The sequence below is a fragment of the Pseudorca crassidens genome, chromosome 6 (assembly GCF_039906515.1).
Source record: "Pseudorca crassidens isolate mPseCra1 chromosome 6, mPseCra1.hap1, whole genome shotgun sequence".
NCBI classification, from domain to species: Eukaryota; Metazoa; Chordata; class Mammalia; order Artiodactyla; family Delphinidae; genus Pseudorca; species Pseudorca crassidens.
The window spans coordinates 21,380,491-21,394,583 of record NC_090301.1 but is presented as its reverse complement, the minus strand read 5'-3'; the positions used below and the strand labels follow the sequence as shown (position 1 = coordinate 21,394,583).

Sequence of the window (14,093 nt, the reverse complement as noted above, 5' to 3'; positions counted from 1 at the left end):
AAATACTCCTCCCTTCTCCAACTGGCACAAAGCCAGATTTGCTTCACATGCTTTAACCAAAACAACATATTGCAACAGACTGAATGCAGAAGCAGATGTGAGTCCAGCTGTTTTCTATTAAGCCATTTGTAAAAAGTGTAAAACAAATGCAAAACAAAGTTTGCTTTTGTATTTTAAAATGTAGCTATTTTTCAGTAAAAATATTATTCATAGCATGTAATGCCTTTATTAAGATGATTTTAAATGAATTCATAAATATTTCTTAAATTTCTCAATTTCAATTTTTAATACAGTAAATATAGGCAATATAGTTCATAAAATAGAAGGAGTGTTCTCTCCAAAACAAAAATTTAGTTAGATCATTCCCTTGATTAAAAGTCTTTAAAAATCACTCTCAGTTTTCAGGATAAAAATCCAAGCACCTTGCTCAAAATCGCTCATCAAATGTTGGATTTAACAGTATCTTCTAAAATTTAATATACAAGTCAATTTTAGTTCAGGAATTCCGCTTCTAGAAAGTTACCTCCTCACCCAAGAGTGCATGACTACATTGAAGGATGTTCACTGCAGAATTACTGAAGTATAAAAAATATAAATAGAATCGCAATGTGCAACAATAGAGTCTAATTAAATATACTATGCTACATCCATAGTGAGTGGCAGAAAACGTATGTAGAATCCCACTTTCGTAAAAAAGTCTGTAAATAAAAATATTTTTGAGCATGCACAGTAAAATTTTGGAAAGATATACATCAAACTGATAATGAAAGCTAGCTCTAGGAATTAGAACACATTTTCCTCTAAGAGTTTTATGGCTTTGCTTTTATATTTAGCACTTAAATATATCTGAAAATCATTTTGCGTGTGATATGAGATAGGGGGCTCTATTTCTAAAGGAACAGCCAATTGCTGCAAGACTTTTGCTGAATGGTCTATCCTTTCCTTGCAGATTTGAAATGCTACTTTTCCTATAAACTCCCCGTATATATATGGTACTGATACGAGAGTCCATTCTATTCCACTAATTTTAACCTCTTCTAGTACCAGCCCCCGATGTGGTAAATAAGTATAGTTTTATAGTATGTTTTGGTAGCAGGAGGGTCATATCCCCTCATTATTCTTTTTCAAAACATTTTTGGCAGTTTTGGCATAAATATTTTTCAAGACAAACTTTAGAATCAGTATATTAATTCCAAAAATATATTAAATGTATACACTGATTTAAGGAAACTTGTTTTTAGTCAAATTGAGCCTCTCCATTGAGGAATGTAACATGTCTGTGTTTATTCTGGTCTTTTTTTTCTGTTCTTCAGTAAAAAACATTTTTTCATTTAGAGTTAAGTTTACTCTGGGTATTTTCATTTTTATTATTATTGTGGAAAAGATCTCCTTTTTTTAAAAAAAATTACAATTTAAGACTGATCTTGCTGGCATTTAAGAAAGCTATTGATTTTTACATACTTAAAACTGGCCACCTTACAGAAATCGTGTATGGAACTTCATTTTGTCATAATTGTCTGACTTGCTTACGTTTCTGTGTATCATAAATGCCACGTGATAAAACAAAGTAGCTGAAAAGTACAATGAAACAATAAAAACATGCTGCTCTTAATCCACACTGCATTCACTCCTGAATAAATGCTACTGTGAGTATTCAAAGCACCGTCAGGATAGGATTCCTGGGAGCCAGAAGGAACAGTGGAAATGGCTTCATAGCATGGGAGCAATCTTCTCTATTAGCCAACCAGACTATTTAAAAAGGACACCAAAATATTACCAGTCTCCAAAGTATAAAACAAAGTAACTTCAACCAATGTTAGATATATACATCACCTCCTCAAGAACTCCAAGTTTTTTAGCTGGGATTTTCTGAAAGTACCCTTCAAATAAGTCTTTTGCCAAATGACCATGGTTGTTAAAAGTAGTCTGGGAATAAATGATTCCCTATGTTTAAAATAAAACAGGAAAAAATAAAGTACATAAAATTAAATTTTAATTGTAAAGACAACAAGGCAGTCTGTCATCCAATACCAAGTTGTTTAAGTTTAATAGAAAAGTTAACATTTCTAATATTAATTTTTCTCAAAATGGTCAAAGAAGTACAGTCAACCACTACTCAAAAGGATTATCTGAATGCTCGCTTTGTGACCTCCCCTCGCATAATAACCAGCCAAGCTCGAGATTTTTTCATAAAAGACTTGGTTTCTGAAAGCATAATCATACGAGTAGATCAGAGAAGCCCTTAACTGGGAACAATGGGTCAGGGGAGTCTATTTTACCTTCCACTAAGGCTTCTATGTTTTACAATGGAAAACTGGCCTATGGTTAAACAGGACTTCGAAAATGCAATATTTTCATGGCTTCTTACCTAGAGAAAAATCACAAATAAAAAACTTAAATCCAATACAAATGAATTTAAATTTTAATTGTTTAAGAATTCTTTTATTCAGCTTTCAGTAGCTTTCAATGGTTTATAAAGCCAAAAAAATTACTCACAAACTGTTTAACACAGGATAAAGCTATTTATTACTGGCTTATAATTATATACAGCAGAGGTTATTAGAAGGGGAGGAAACAGGAGGGATGAGAGTAAGATGTAGAAACTTGGCAGTATTAATTACTCCAAACAATACTGGGGTAATATACCGGTTTCCAATTAAACAATTTGTAACCTTTTATTAAGAGGATAGAATTGGGACTTCCCTAGTGGCACAATGGTTAAGAATCCGCCTGCCAATGCAGGGGAAACGGGTTTGATCCCTGGTCTGGGAAGATCCCACATGCCGCAGAGCAACTAAGCCCGTGCACCACAACTACTGAGCCTGAGCTCTAGAGCCCGCGAGCCACAACTACTGAGCCCACGAGCCACAACCAATGAAGCCTGCGCACCTAGAGCTGGTGTTCTGCAACAAGAGAAGCCACCACAATGAGAAGCCCACGCACTGCAATAAAGAGTAACCACTGCTCGCCACCGCTAGAGAAAGCCCGCACACAGCAACGAAGACACAACAAAGCCAAAAATAAATAAATAAATTTTTAAAATAAATAAATAAAGAGGATGGAATCTTCCAGTAGTATTAAGGTTTAGACATTAAACCTAAAAACATCTGTGGAGGACAAACCTGACTTTAGTATTGTGCTTATAACACAAACACATCATTAAAGGTTATCAAGAAATACACATTTGGAGGCCAGTATTCCGAAGTATCAACATTCAGAATGGAACTATATCTAATTTACTCTATAAATATTTGAGAGTAAGGTAGATAAGGTAATGTCAGCCCCAAAGCATTGAAGGTATGTAAAGTTTCTGGCTAGGAACCTGCATTTGTTAGAGATGAGATTTCTCTAACATCTACAAGTCAGTTCATGCTTAGTTCCCACTGAGTAGCATAGATAACAATATCTATGGATACTATATAGATAGATCATAGGTAATACCCCCCAGATATTACAGAGTTTCAGATTCAGGGATGATTACTATCTTAGCAATGACCAGGAATCATCACAGAGAAATGAATTTGAGCTGAGTTTTGCAGGATGTGTGAGATGTTTCATTTATTATCTCTCTTGGAGTACACGGCCAATATGTAATCCCCAAGGAAGCTTAAGCTATGTCTTACTTCACATAATATGACAGTGTTTAAAGCTGAACAAATTGTTATTTTTTTCCCTATCATTTACATTATGTTTCAGAGAAATTTCCCCTTGACTTATAGTTGATCTTCAACTGGAAATTCCTTCCTAGAACTTTGACTTTAAGTTTCTCTCTCTCCTAATAAAGGATTAATGATATACCAAGAAATAACAAGATAATCTAGAAAAATTCATTCAAGGCAGCGATTCTCAACCTTCACGGTGAACTTGAATTTCCTTCTCTGTGCAATTGAATCAGCTTAAAAAAATACCAACACCTGGATTCCATAGTTTGGAGTCAAGCTTATATACCACTATTTTTTTATTTCACAGATGATTCTAATACACAGCCAGGAGTGAGAATCATTGGCTTAACTTAACCTTCTTGACAATCTGGTTGTAAATCAAAGAATACTTCTTTCTGGTTTTATCTATTTTTAAAAGCCAATCTTTTCTAGTATACATGCATATTAACAAATACCTCTATTAACAACACAAATGGAATCAGAAGAACACAATTTGTCAACAGCTTTCATATTGAACATTTACCTACAGGGGCAACACAATTGATCCTTATTCCACTGCTGGCCCATTCCACCGCTAAGGATTTGGTGAGGTTGTAAACACCTTCTCTGGCAGCTCCACTATGCCTTTAAAAGACAAAATACAAACGTGACAATCAGCTTCTGTTGAGTATGTCTCCCTTAACTAAATTGATAGGTGTACCAATGACCTGTCAGAGACCCACAACAATGTTCTTGTTATGAGTCCCTGTCTGAACCATAAGAAAGAACCAGGTCCTTCAATATTAAAGCAAAACCACAACTATCTGACAGTCAAACAAATCTCACGTAAGTCAAGGCCCACATAAGATCCCCCAAATCATCATGTGCATAAGAGGAATATTTTGAAGAACTTCTAATTACGGAAGAAAACAAACAAACTGGTAATTTTGAGGGTTACAAGTGTGGTTATTTTTTTAATCAATTTTAGATAATAAGGGATATGAAATTCATACTTCAGGCTAGCAATAGTATCAACAGAATTTCTAGACATAAAAAAATTTAAATTAATTTTAATATGTTTCCAGAGAAGAGGTTCAAATATTTATGTCTGGGGCTTCCCTGGTGGCGCAGTGGTTGAGAGTCCGCCTGCCATTGCAGGGGACACGGGTTCGTGCCCTGGTCCGGGAAGATCCCACATGCCGCGGAGCGGCTGGGCCCGTGAGCCATGGCCGCTGAGCCTGCGCGTCCAGAGCCTGTGCTCCACAACGGGAGAGGCCACAACAGTGAGAGGCCCGTGTACCACAAAAAAAAAAAAAAAAAATACTTAGGTCTGTATCCATATGGTGCAAAAAGGTATAGACATACTATGGCTTAGAATTTCTAATTAAAAGGTCCTCAGAACCAAGTACGTGAGATCTGGGGGTGTACCCACTCCTCACTAGAGAGTACCTCCATAGCCCCATGTTCCTGAAGAAAGTCCCCCTCAGTCCCCATGTTGGCTGCAAAAGCCCTGGCAGGACTCCAGGCAGAAACCAACCGCTCCATCTGCCAGAATTACCTGGGCAACCTCATCACCATCAAACGTGGCCACCACTTGTGCCACTCTGCATCCAACAGTCCCGGGTGGATTTATAGGACAGGTTTCCTTGCTTGCCACCAATGCTAGGAGGGGCCCTTCTGGAGTAATGCCCAGCTGGACAGGATGACACGATGGTGAACACACAGCTTCACATCACCAGGAGCAAGAGGCGGGGGCAGAACAGATGAGCATATGCAGGAAACATAGTCGAGTTTGGACAATTTTCTGTGAGGAGAACCTAGAGGTGTTTGTCCCCTTGCACTCATCCCCTGACCACCAGGGCCACCATATGAGGTCCTGCCTCTCATCATAGGAAAAGGCTCAGCAGTGACCTAGAGCCCCTGAAGAAAGTGGCAGGTGTTCAGAAACAGCCACCCAAGAAAGAAAACTACTAGGATTGGGGTGGGGGGGGATGGAGGGAGGGGGAGAGAGAGGGAGTTGGAAAATCAGAGACAGAAATTACTCTCTGAATTTGAGCACCTGGACCAGTTTGTTGAATGTGAGCGAGAGGCCGTTGAACGGAGTGGGATGCCACCCGAATGTGCTGCTGCGATGGTATATTGATTATTTTCAGCTGTGGGCACTTGAAACACAGCAAATGCAGAGAGAGGCTTTCTCTGAACCCCCCTCATCGGCTAAAAGGAACGCAGTGCCATAAATCCCCTCCCTGGGAGTCTCATCAACCAGGGAAGGCTGACTGTTGTCACATGATGGGAGACTAGATGTCGACACCACATGCGGACAAACTTTGTCACCAACTCTCATACCTCCATCCGTTCTTCAAAGGACCCATTCATCTTTCCTAAAAATCATATACTCCCCACCCCAAGAGGCCTATATCCCCTCTCCCCTTTCCCTATTAAGATAGTATTTAATCCTGAATTGGAAGCCACGACAGGCAGTTGCTCATTTTTCCCTGGGTACCTCCCATGTATACATGAGGTATACGTGTGAATAAACTTCCATTTGTTTTTCTCCTGTTCATCTGTCTTTTATTACAGGAGTCTCAGCTAAGAGCTCAGAAGGGCAGAGGGAAAATTATTTATCCTCCCCTACACAGTTCTCAAGGTTAGCCGAGAAGGACATTTAATACAAACTCAATGCAGACACAATAACATTTTCAGACTACATCTCCACACTCAAAGATCTACTAAAGAAGTTGGCAGAGAAGAGTGTGATGTCAGAAGGGAAAGTGCTGCTGGATGTCGAGACCACCCATGACAGGTGTGAAAGCCTGAAGCGCCCAGTTCTCTGTTCGTTCCATAAGGAAGGAAGGAGACGGCCTTCCTCTGCAGTATTTGGCACTGCAGAGAATTACACAGAAACTGAAAGTTACTCTGGATCTTGAAACAGCACATCCTAATCTCTCTGTCTCTGAGGATTAAAAAAAAATTGGGGACATTTGTGAGGAAAAAGCAGAGAGTTTATCCAGAGAGATTTACGGCTTATCCAGTAGTCCTGGGTTCTGAAGGATTTGATTCCGGCTAGCATTACTGGGAGGTCCAGGTGGATGAGATGCCTGAATGGACCACAAGGTTTGTAAAAACTCCCCTTCCAGGAGAAAAAAGTGACCCCCATCAAAACAGAACAGATGGTGGACGATTCAGTGGCAGGATGGTGACTATGTCGCATGAGGCATTGTTCCAGCCACTTTTCTGAAGCAAAAGCCCAGAAGAGAAGGAAGGGCATTTATCTAGACTAGGAGTTCCATGAGATTTCATTTTGCCATCTGAATAACGTCTCACAGCCATTCTTTCACTGAGAAGATCTTCTGAAATACTAAGGCCTTATTTGTGTATCAGATATGATTTGAAATGTCTTACACTGTGTGAAGGAAGAGATTATGAGCGATAAACCACCCTAAAGGCTGTCACACTGCTTCATTTTCTTCCCGTAATTTATGAATAGGAGGCAGAATAATATCTAACTCTCAGTGAATCTAGCACTAACAATTTTTTTTCAATGCTTCTAGGACTTAAACATATAAATGAAATCATACATACATGCTCTTTTCTATCTGGCTTCTTTCACTCAGAATAATTATTTTCAGATTTATCCACATTGCTGCATGAATCAACAGTTCACTCCTTTTCATTTCTGAGTAGCACATTATACATATATACCATGATCTGTTTATTCATTCACTCACTGATAGGCATTTGGGCCATGAATTCTCTCTACATGGGAGATATGAGTTGCTTTTTGGCCCATCTCTTGCCCTTGTAATTATTGACAATGACCCAAAAGATCAGCAGGTCAGTCTAAGCTCCTCTGCACAGATTGTAATGGAAATTGGACTATTCTTAGACGACACTGACAATGTCAGAAAATGATCAGGACCCCAGAGAAACACGTGCAAAGACAGCAATACAATTCAAACACACACACACAAGAGATATCCAGGTAGCCTTTCAACAAATGAAAAGATGCTGCACTGGGATATCATTTCTTGCCCATCAGAGTTGTCCAGAAATTGACATGACACATTTTTGGTGAGGCTGTGAGTAACAGGCATTCTCATTCATTGACGATGGAGTGCAAAATGCAAAGAAACTTGCAGGGACCTCCCCAGCAGTCCAGTGGTTAAGACTCCACACTCCCAGTGCAGGGGGCATGGGTTCCATCCCTGGTTGGGGAACTAAGATCCCGCATGCCACACAGCGCAGCCGAAAAACAAAGAAACTTGCAAATGCCTAACAGGATGCATTTACTCTTCACCCAGCGGTCCAACTTCCCGGATATACCCTAAATATATACCTCCACAAATATGAAACAAATATTTACAGTGTTATTCATTACAGAATTATTTGTAATAGCGAAACACAGAAACACAAATTTCTATTAAATGTGAGACAATGTGTGCATTTGAAACAATGAATTTGAAAAGAAATCCTTGATTCCATAGTGGTATACTAAAAAAGTTAATAATAGTAATAACATATATAGGGAGAAGTGATGGTTGTGGTGTAACCAAAAGTCTTTTTATGGAAGAGTATCAGCTAAAAAACATAGAAGTGGGACTTTCGGAGGGGGGGACCTTCAAGATGGCGGAGAAGTAAGACGTGGAGATCACCTTCCTCCCCACAAATACATCAGAAATACATCTACATGTGGAATAACTCCTACAGAACACCTACTGAATGCTGGCAGAAGACCTCAGACTTCCCAAAAGGCAAGAAATTCCCCACGTACCTGGGTAGGGCAAAAGAAAAAAGAAAAAACAGACACAAAAGAATAGGGACGGGACCTGCACCAGTGGGAGGGAGCTGTGAAGGAGGAAAGATCTCCACACACTAGGAAGCCCCTTCTCGGGCGGAGACTGCGGGTGGCGGAGGGGGAAGCTTCGGGCCCGCAGAGGAGAGCACAGCCGCAGGGGTTCGGAGGGCAAAGCCGAGAGATTCCCGCACAGAGGACCTGTGCCTACCAGCACTCACCAGCCCGAGAGGCTTGTCTGCTCGCCCACCGGCACGGGCAGGGGCTGGGAGCTGAGGCTCGGGCTTCGGAGGTCGGAGCGCAGGGAGAGGACTGGGGTTGGCGGCGTGAACACAGCCTGAAGGGGCTAGTGCGCCACAGCTGGCCGGGAGGGAGTCTGGGAAAGTCTGGACCTGCCGAAGAGGCAAGAAGACAATTGTTTCGGGGTGCGTGAGAAGAGGGGATTCAGAGCACCGCCTAAACGAGCTCCAGAGATGGGAGGGAGGAAGAGAGGGAGGAAAGACAGAGAGAGAGAATGCAAATGCAGCAAAATGTTAGCACTTGGTGAATCTAAATGAAAGGTATACAGACACAGCTTGGAGATTTCGGCAGGTTCAGTTCCAGACCACCACAATAAAGCAATATCGCAATACAGTGAATTAAGAAAATTTTTTTGTTTCCCAGTGCATATGAAAATTATGTTTACACTAAACTATAGTCTATTAAATGTGCGATAGCATTATGTATAAAAAAATAATGTACAACCTTAATTTTTAAATATTTTATTGCTAAAAAGTGCTAACCATCATTTGAGCCTTCAGCAAGTCGTAATCTTTTTGCAATAGTAACATCAAAGATCACTGACCACAAATCATCATAACAAATATAATAAAAATTTGAAATATTGCCATAATTACCTAAATGTGACACAGAGACACAAAGTAAGCAAATGCTGTTAGAAAAACAGTGCTGGCAGACTTGCTCGATGTGCAATAAAGCAAAACATAATAAAACGAGGTATGCCTAATAGGAGTTCATTGTATTATTTCTTTAACTTTTTCACACATTCAAGAGGTTTCCAAAAATAAACTGGGAGAAAGAAATTCCTATATTAGTAAAATGAATAATTAAAGGCTATAGGAAAGTCTAAATTCACCAGTAATTTATATGTGGATGTTCCCACAAGTCTTTAACAATAGCATATTGTGTCAAAGAGTACAAGTTGAAAAACCTGGAACTTCAGGGTAGTCATGACTTAAATCATTTTAATTACATAAAAAATACATGTTCATTTTAGAAAAACTAGAAAAAGCAGATACGCAAAATGATGAAAATAATATGTAATTTTACCTCCCAGAGATAATATGTCAGTATTTTGGTATAAACTCCTTCAGAATTATGGCTATTCATATACAGCCATATATAAGTATATACTGTTTTTTGCAGAAATGTGATCATGCTGGATAGAATGTTTTATAACCTGCTTTTCACTCGATGTCTGGGAATATATTTTCATATTGAGAAGTATATTTTTATACCTATATTTTTAGTGGCTGCATAGTACTCTATCCTGTAGATGTATAAAACTTCACTCAACTAATATTTTACTCTAGGATATTTAAATGGTTTTCAGTTTTTCACTGTTATTATTATGGTACAGAAAAATGTATGTTTCATATTCCTTGCTTTCAAAACCAAAAGCTAAGTCCCATTGTTTAAAGTAAAAACAAAACAAAACAAAAACTCGAGGCCCTGTATTCTTTAATTCAATTCTGGCTAATAAAAATCATAACTGAATCTAGACTCTGCAGATTTCTAATTAATGGCTGTTGGCAAGGAACCTCAGGTTGGTAAGAGACTGTTGACTTGAGTGCTGGAAAGTGTTGAAGTGCTGAGCTATGAAGGGTGGGTTAGAGACTACAAGCTACCTCCTAACACTCATTCTCCTCTTCTTACATAGAAATTGAATTTGTACTTAGGCACATAGCTACTCACCTAAAGATTCTATTTCCCAGTATCCCTTATAGGTAGGTATGATCGTTTAACTGAGTTCTAGCTGATGATGAATGTCAGTGAATGTAATGGTGCCACTTCCAGATGGTGCTGTTAAAAAGAAAGAGTGAGTATTACATTTTTCCTCATTCCTACTGTCTGGAATGCAGTTACAATGACAGGAACTGGAGCAGCCATTTTGGACCATGGGATGGAAACCATATGTCAAAGATAGTAAAGCAAGAAGTAGGATCCTTATTCCCTAATGATTATGGAACTACCATACTATCCCTGGACTATATACCTTGAGTTTTTATGTGAGGGAGAAGTCAACTATCTTATTCAAGCTCCTCTTTTTTATGGATCTCTACACTTCAGCAGCTCATCCTGTATCACAATTAATACAGAACTGTATACGACCAGTTGAACAAAGATGAGGCTGGAAGTGTCTGCAAGACCTTTGATTTAGAGATACTAAGAATATAAAGCCATGGGGCTTCCCTGGTGGCGCAGTGGTTGAGAGTCCGCCTGCTGATGCAGGGGACACGGGTTCGTGCCCCGGTCCGGGAAGATCCCACATGCCGCGGAGCGGCTGGGCCCGTGAGCCATGGCCACTGAGCCTGCGCGTACAGAGCCTGTGCTCTGCAGTGGGAGAGGCCACAACAGTGAGAGGCCTGCATACCGCAAAAAAAAAAAAAAAAAAAAAGAATGAAATAATGCCATTTGCAGCAACATGGATGGATCTAGAGATTATCATACTAAGTGAACTAAGAAAGAGAGACAAATACCATATGACATCACATATATGTGGAATCTAAAATAAAACACTAATCAATATATCTATGAAACAAAAACAGACTCACAGATATAGAGAACAGATTTGTAGTTGCCAAGGGGGAGGGAAGGATTGGGAGTTTGGGATTAGCAGATGCAAGCTATTACATATAAAATGGATAAACAACAAGGTCTTACTGTATAGCACAGGGAACTATATTCAATATCCTGTGATAAACCACAATGGAAAAGAAAATGAAAAAGAATATGTATCTGTATAACTGTCACTTTGCTGACAGCAGAAATTAAACACAACGTCGTAAATCAACTATACTACAATAAAATTAAAAAAAAACAAAGATAGATTTGCTTTACCTCCTTGTCATTACAGATGTTCCATTTTATGGGAGTGACTTGAGCCTGGCTGGTAGGAGGCAGACAGGCCTTCAGTTCATCTGCAGCAGATTTTAATCTATCAGACTCATGGGATGCAATGACCACATTAAACCCTGAGGAGACAACAGCCAAAGAACAACTAAATATGTTTTCACTGGTTGTCCAAGTTCTGAAAGTAATAATGTTTAGAAAATGTTTCATATGTTCTTGTAAAAACAGATGAATTAGGACTTCTGCATATGGTCAAGATGGAGTAATAGGAACCGAACTTACCCTCCAGCCCAAAACAACTAAAAAACTGAACAAAATATACGCAATAATGATTTCCAGGCACTGGATATCAAGTAGCACAGGCTAGTGATCCCAGAGAGTGAACACAAACAATGTGAGCCCTATTATTATTCCAGATTGCTGCCTAGAGAGAGTCTTCAGGCTGCAACATAGGGAGGAGGAACCCATTCAGAGCCCAGCAGTCTCCTGGGTAGAAGAGATGAAGTTGGGAGTCCAGGGAGGCCAAGACAGCTAGATTACACAGGGCACAGAAAGAAAGGAGGTACACAGGGGGAGAACTCCAGAGATCCGTAGAGTTCCCTCAGATCTTCAGCTGAGCACTGATCAGTACATACGAGTAAGGAAACAATCTGAGGCTGGGGGAAGATTGTTCCCAAGCTCTAAAAATTTTCAAACTGTTTCCAAGTAACTTAATTGCATCACAGAACAAAGTTCAGCAATATTTATAAGAATACAAAAAAAACTAGCCTGCAACAAGGTAAAATTCAAATGTCTAGCATCCAACAAAAAGCCACAAGGCATACAAAGGAGCAGGGAAATACAACCCAGAATGAGGAGAAAAGCAAATTAATAAAAACAGGCCCAGGAATGGACTGATGACATAATTAAATAAACCAATGATAAAGAGAAAAATATTAAAAGCAGCCAGAGGAAAAGAACACAAAAAAGACAAGGAAGACAGAACACTTCTTTTCAGAAACAATGCAAGCCAGAAGATAGTGGAATATCTTGAAAGTACTGGGGATGCGGGTGGCGGTGGGAGTTTTGGAACCTAGAACTCTTACCCAGTGAAAATAGCTTTCAAAAGTAATGGCAGGGCTTCCCTGGTGGCGCAGTGGTTGAGAGTCTGCCTGCCGATGCAGGGAACGCGGGTTCGTGCCCCGGTCCGGGAAGATCCCACATGCTGCAGAGCGGCTGGGCCTGTGAGCCATGGCCATTGAGCCTGCGCGTCCGGAGCCTGTGCTCCGCAATGGAGAGGCCACAACAGTGAGAGGCCCGCGTACAGCAAAAAAAAAAAAAAAAAAAAGTAATGGCAAATTAAAGACTTATTCACACATATGATATCCAGAAGAATTCATTAAAGTAGACTTGCACTACAAAAAGATTAAAGGAAGGTCTTCAAACAGAAGGACAATGATACCAGATGAAAATCTAAATCTACAAAAGAAGAAAGAGAACTGGAAATGGTAATTATGTGAGTAAATAAAGTAAATATGAAGTCTTTTCTTATTTCTATTCAATCTCTCTAAAAGGTAGTGATTGTTTAAAGTAAAAATGATATCAGTGTATTGTAGGCTTTATAACATATGTAGAAATAAAATGTATGAGCATTTAATTGTTACACAATGTCCAGGAAGGGTGAAGTAGAAGTATCCGCAGTCCTTGTTTTGCTCGGCTCTAATACACGCTAATTTCAGTTACCTTAGTTTAAATAACACCAGACCCCCAACAACACTGTTCAGATTCCAGTTACCATGGCAGATTAACTGTGAGTAATTGCATAAAATATAAACTGTACCACCAGTACAAATCCACAGACCAGCATGCGAATAACAGATGCACATCACTGTCAGTGACTAATTGTTTCACTTCTTTCACTGTCTGTAAGTGATTGGCCACTGTGCATCTGTTCTTCAATTGTGTACAGATGGCAAAGAATGCAGCTGTGTTGCCTCCTTGTCTCCCAATGATAAACCCATGTGACATTTTACAAAAACCAATGACTGAAGGAGAGACTGGCCAACAAAGATGAAAGTGCAACAAAGAAATAAAAATTGGTAACACTGAAAGTGAAATTAGAATTGTACGTAAATGGAGTTATAAAAGGAAGAGCTACCCATGGGAATGCTGACACTCCACCAGTGCTTTCCTTAAGTAAAAATATTAAGCTATGAGACACTGGACTATTCATTTATCTTACTAAGTAATCCTGAACCTTATTGCTCATTGTTGCCTCACATGTTAGTTTATCCTAAAGAGAATGCTTCCTTCTTTTCATGTACAAATATAAAAGGCAGAAATACGTGCCAAGACAGCCTTGAAACAGAGAGAGGGAAGAGCCTCACCACCTCTGGGAAGCCCAGATGTATATGGCAGATTTAAAGCGAACTATATTGATAATCACAACTATGTTGACGACCCTCCTTCCTCTCCCTCACTGAGCCCAGATTGGCAGCTCCTTCTACATGCTCCCATATCCCTGACCTCACTCTAATACAGCATTTAAA

General features: G+C 39.6%; 1 protein-coding gene across 6 annotated transcripts in view; it reads right to left on the bottom strand.

The window, feature by feature from the left end:
* Positions 1-14,093, bottom strand: part of MREG (melanoregulin) — a 117,292-nt gene that overhangs the window by 98,030 nt on the left and 5,169 nt on the right. Inside the window, exons 2-5 of one of the 6 annotated variants that reach the window (XM_067740674.1) lie at positions 11,554-11,687; positions 10,408-10,515; positions 8,655-8,825; positions 4,186-4,286 (exon numbers count right to left, since the gene is read on the bottom strand). In XM_067740674.1, the coding sequence (XP_067596775.1) occupies positions 4,186-4,229 (44 nt within the window). In that variant the 5' untranslated portion in view covers positions 4,230-4,286; positions 8,655-8,825; positions 10,408-10,515; positions 11,554-11,687. The remainder of the gene's footprint in view (positions 1-4,185; positions 4,287-8,654; positions 8,826-10,407; positions 10,516-11,553; positions 11,688-14,093) is intronic. The other 5 variants (XM_067740677.1, XM_067740673.1, XM_067740676.1 and 2 more) reach the window with 5 other exon arrangements.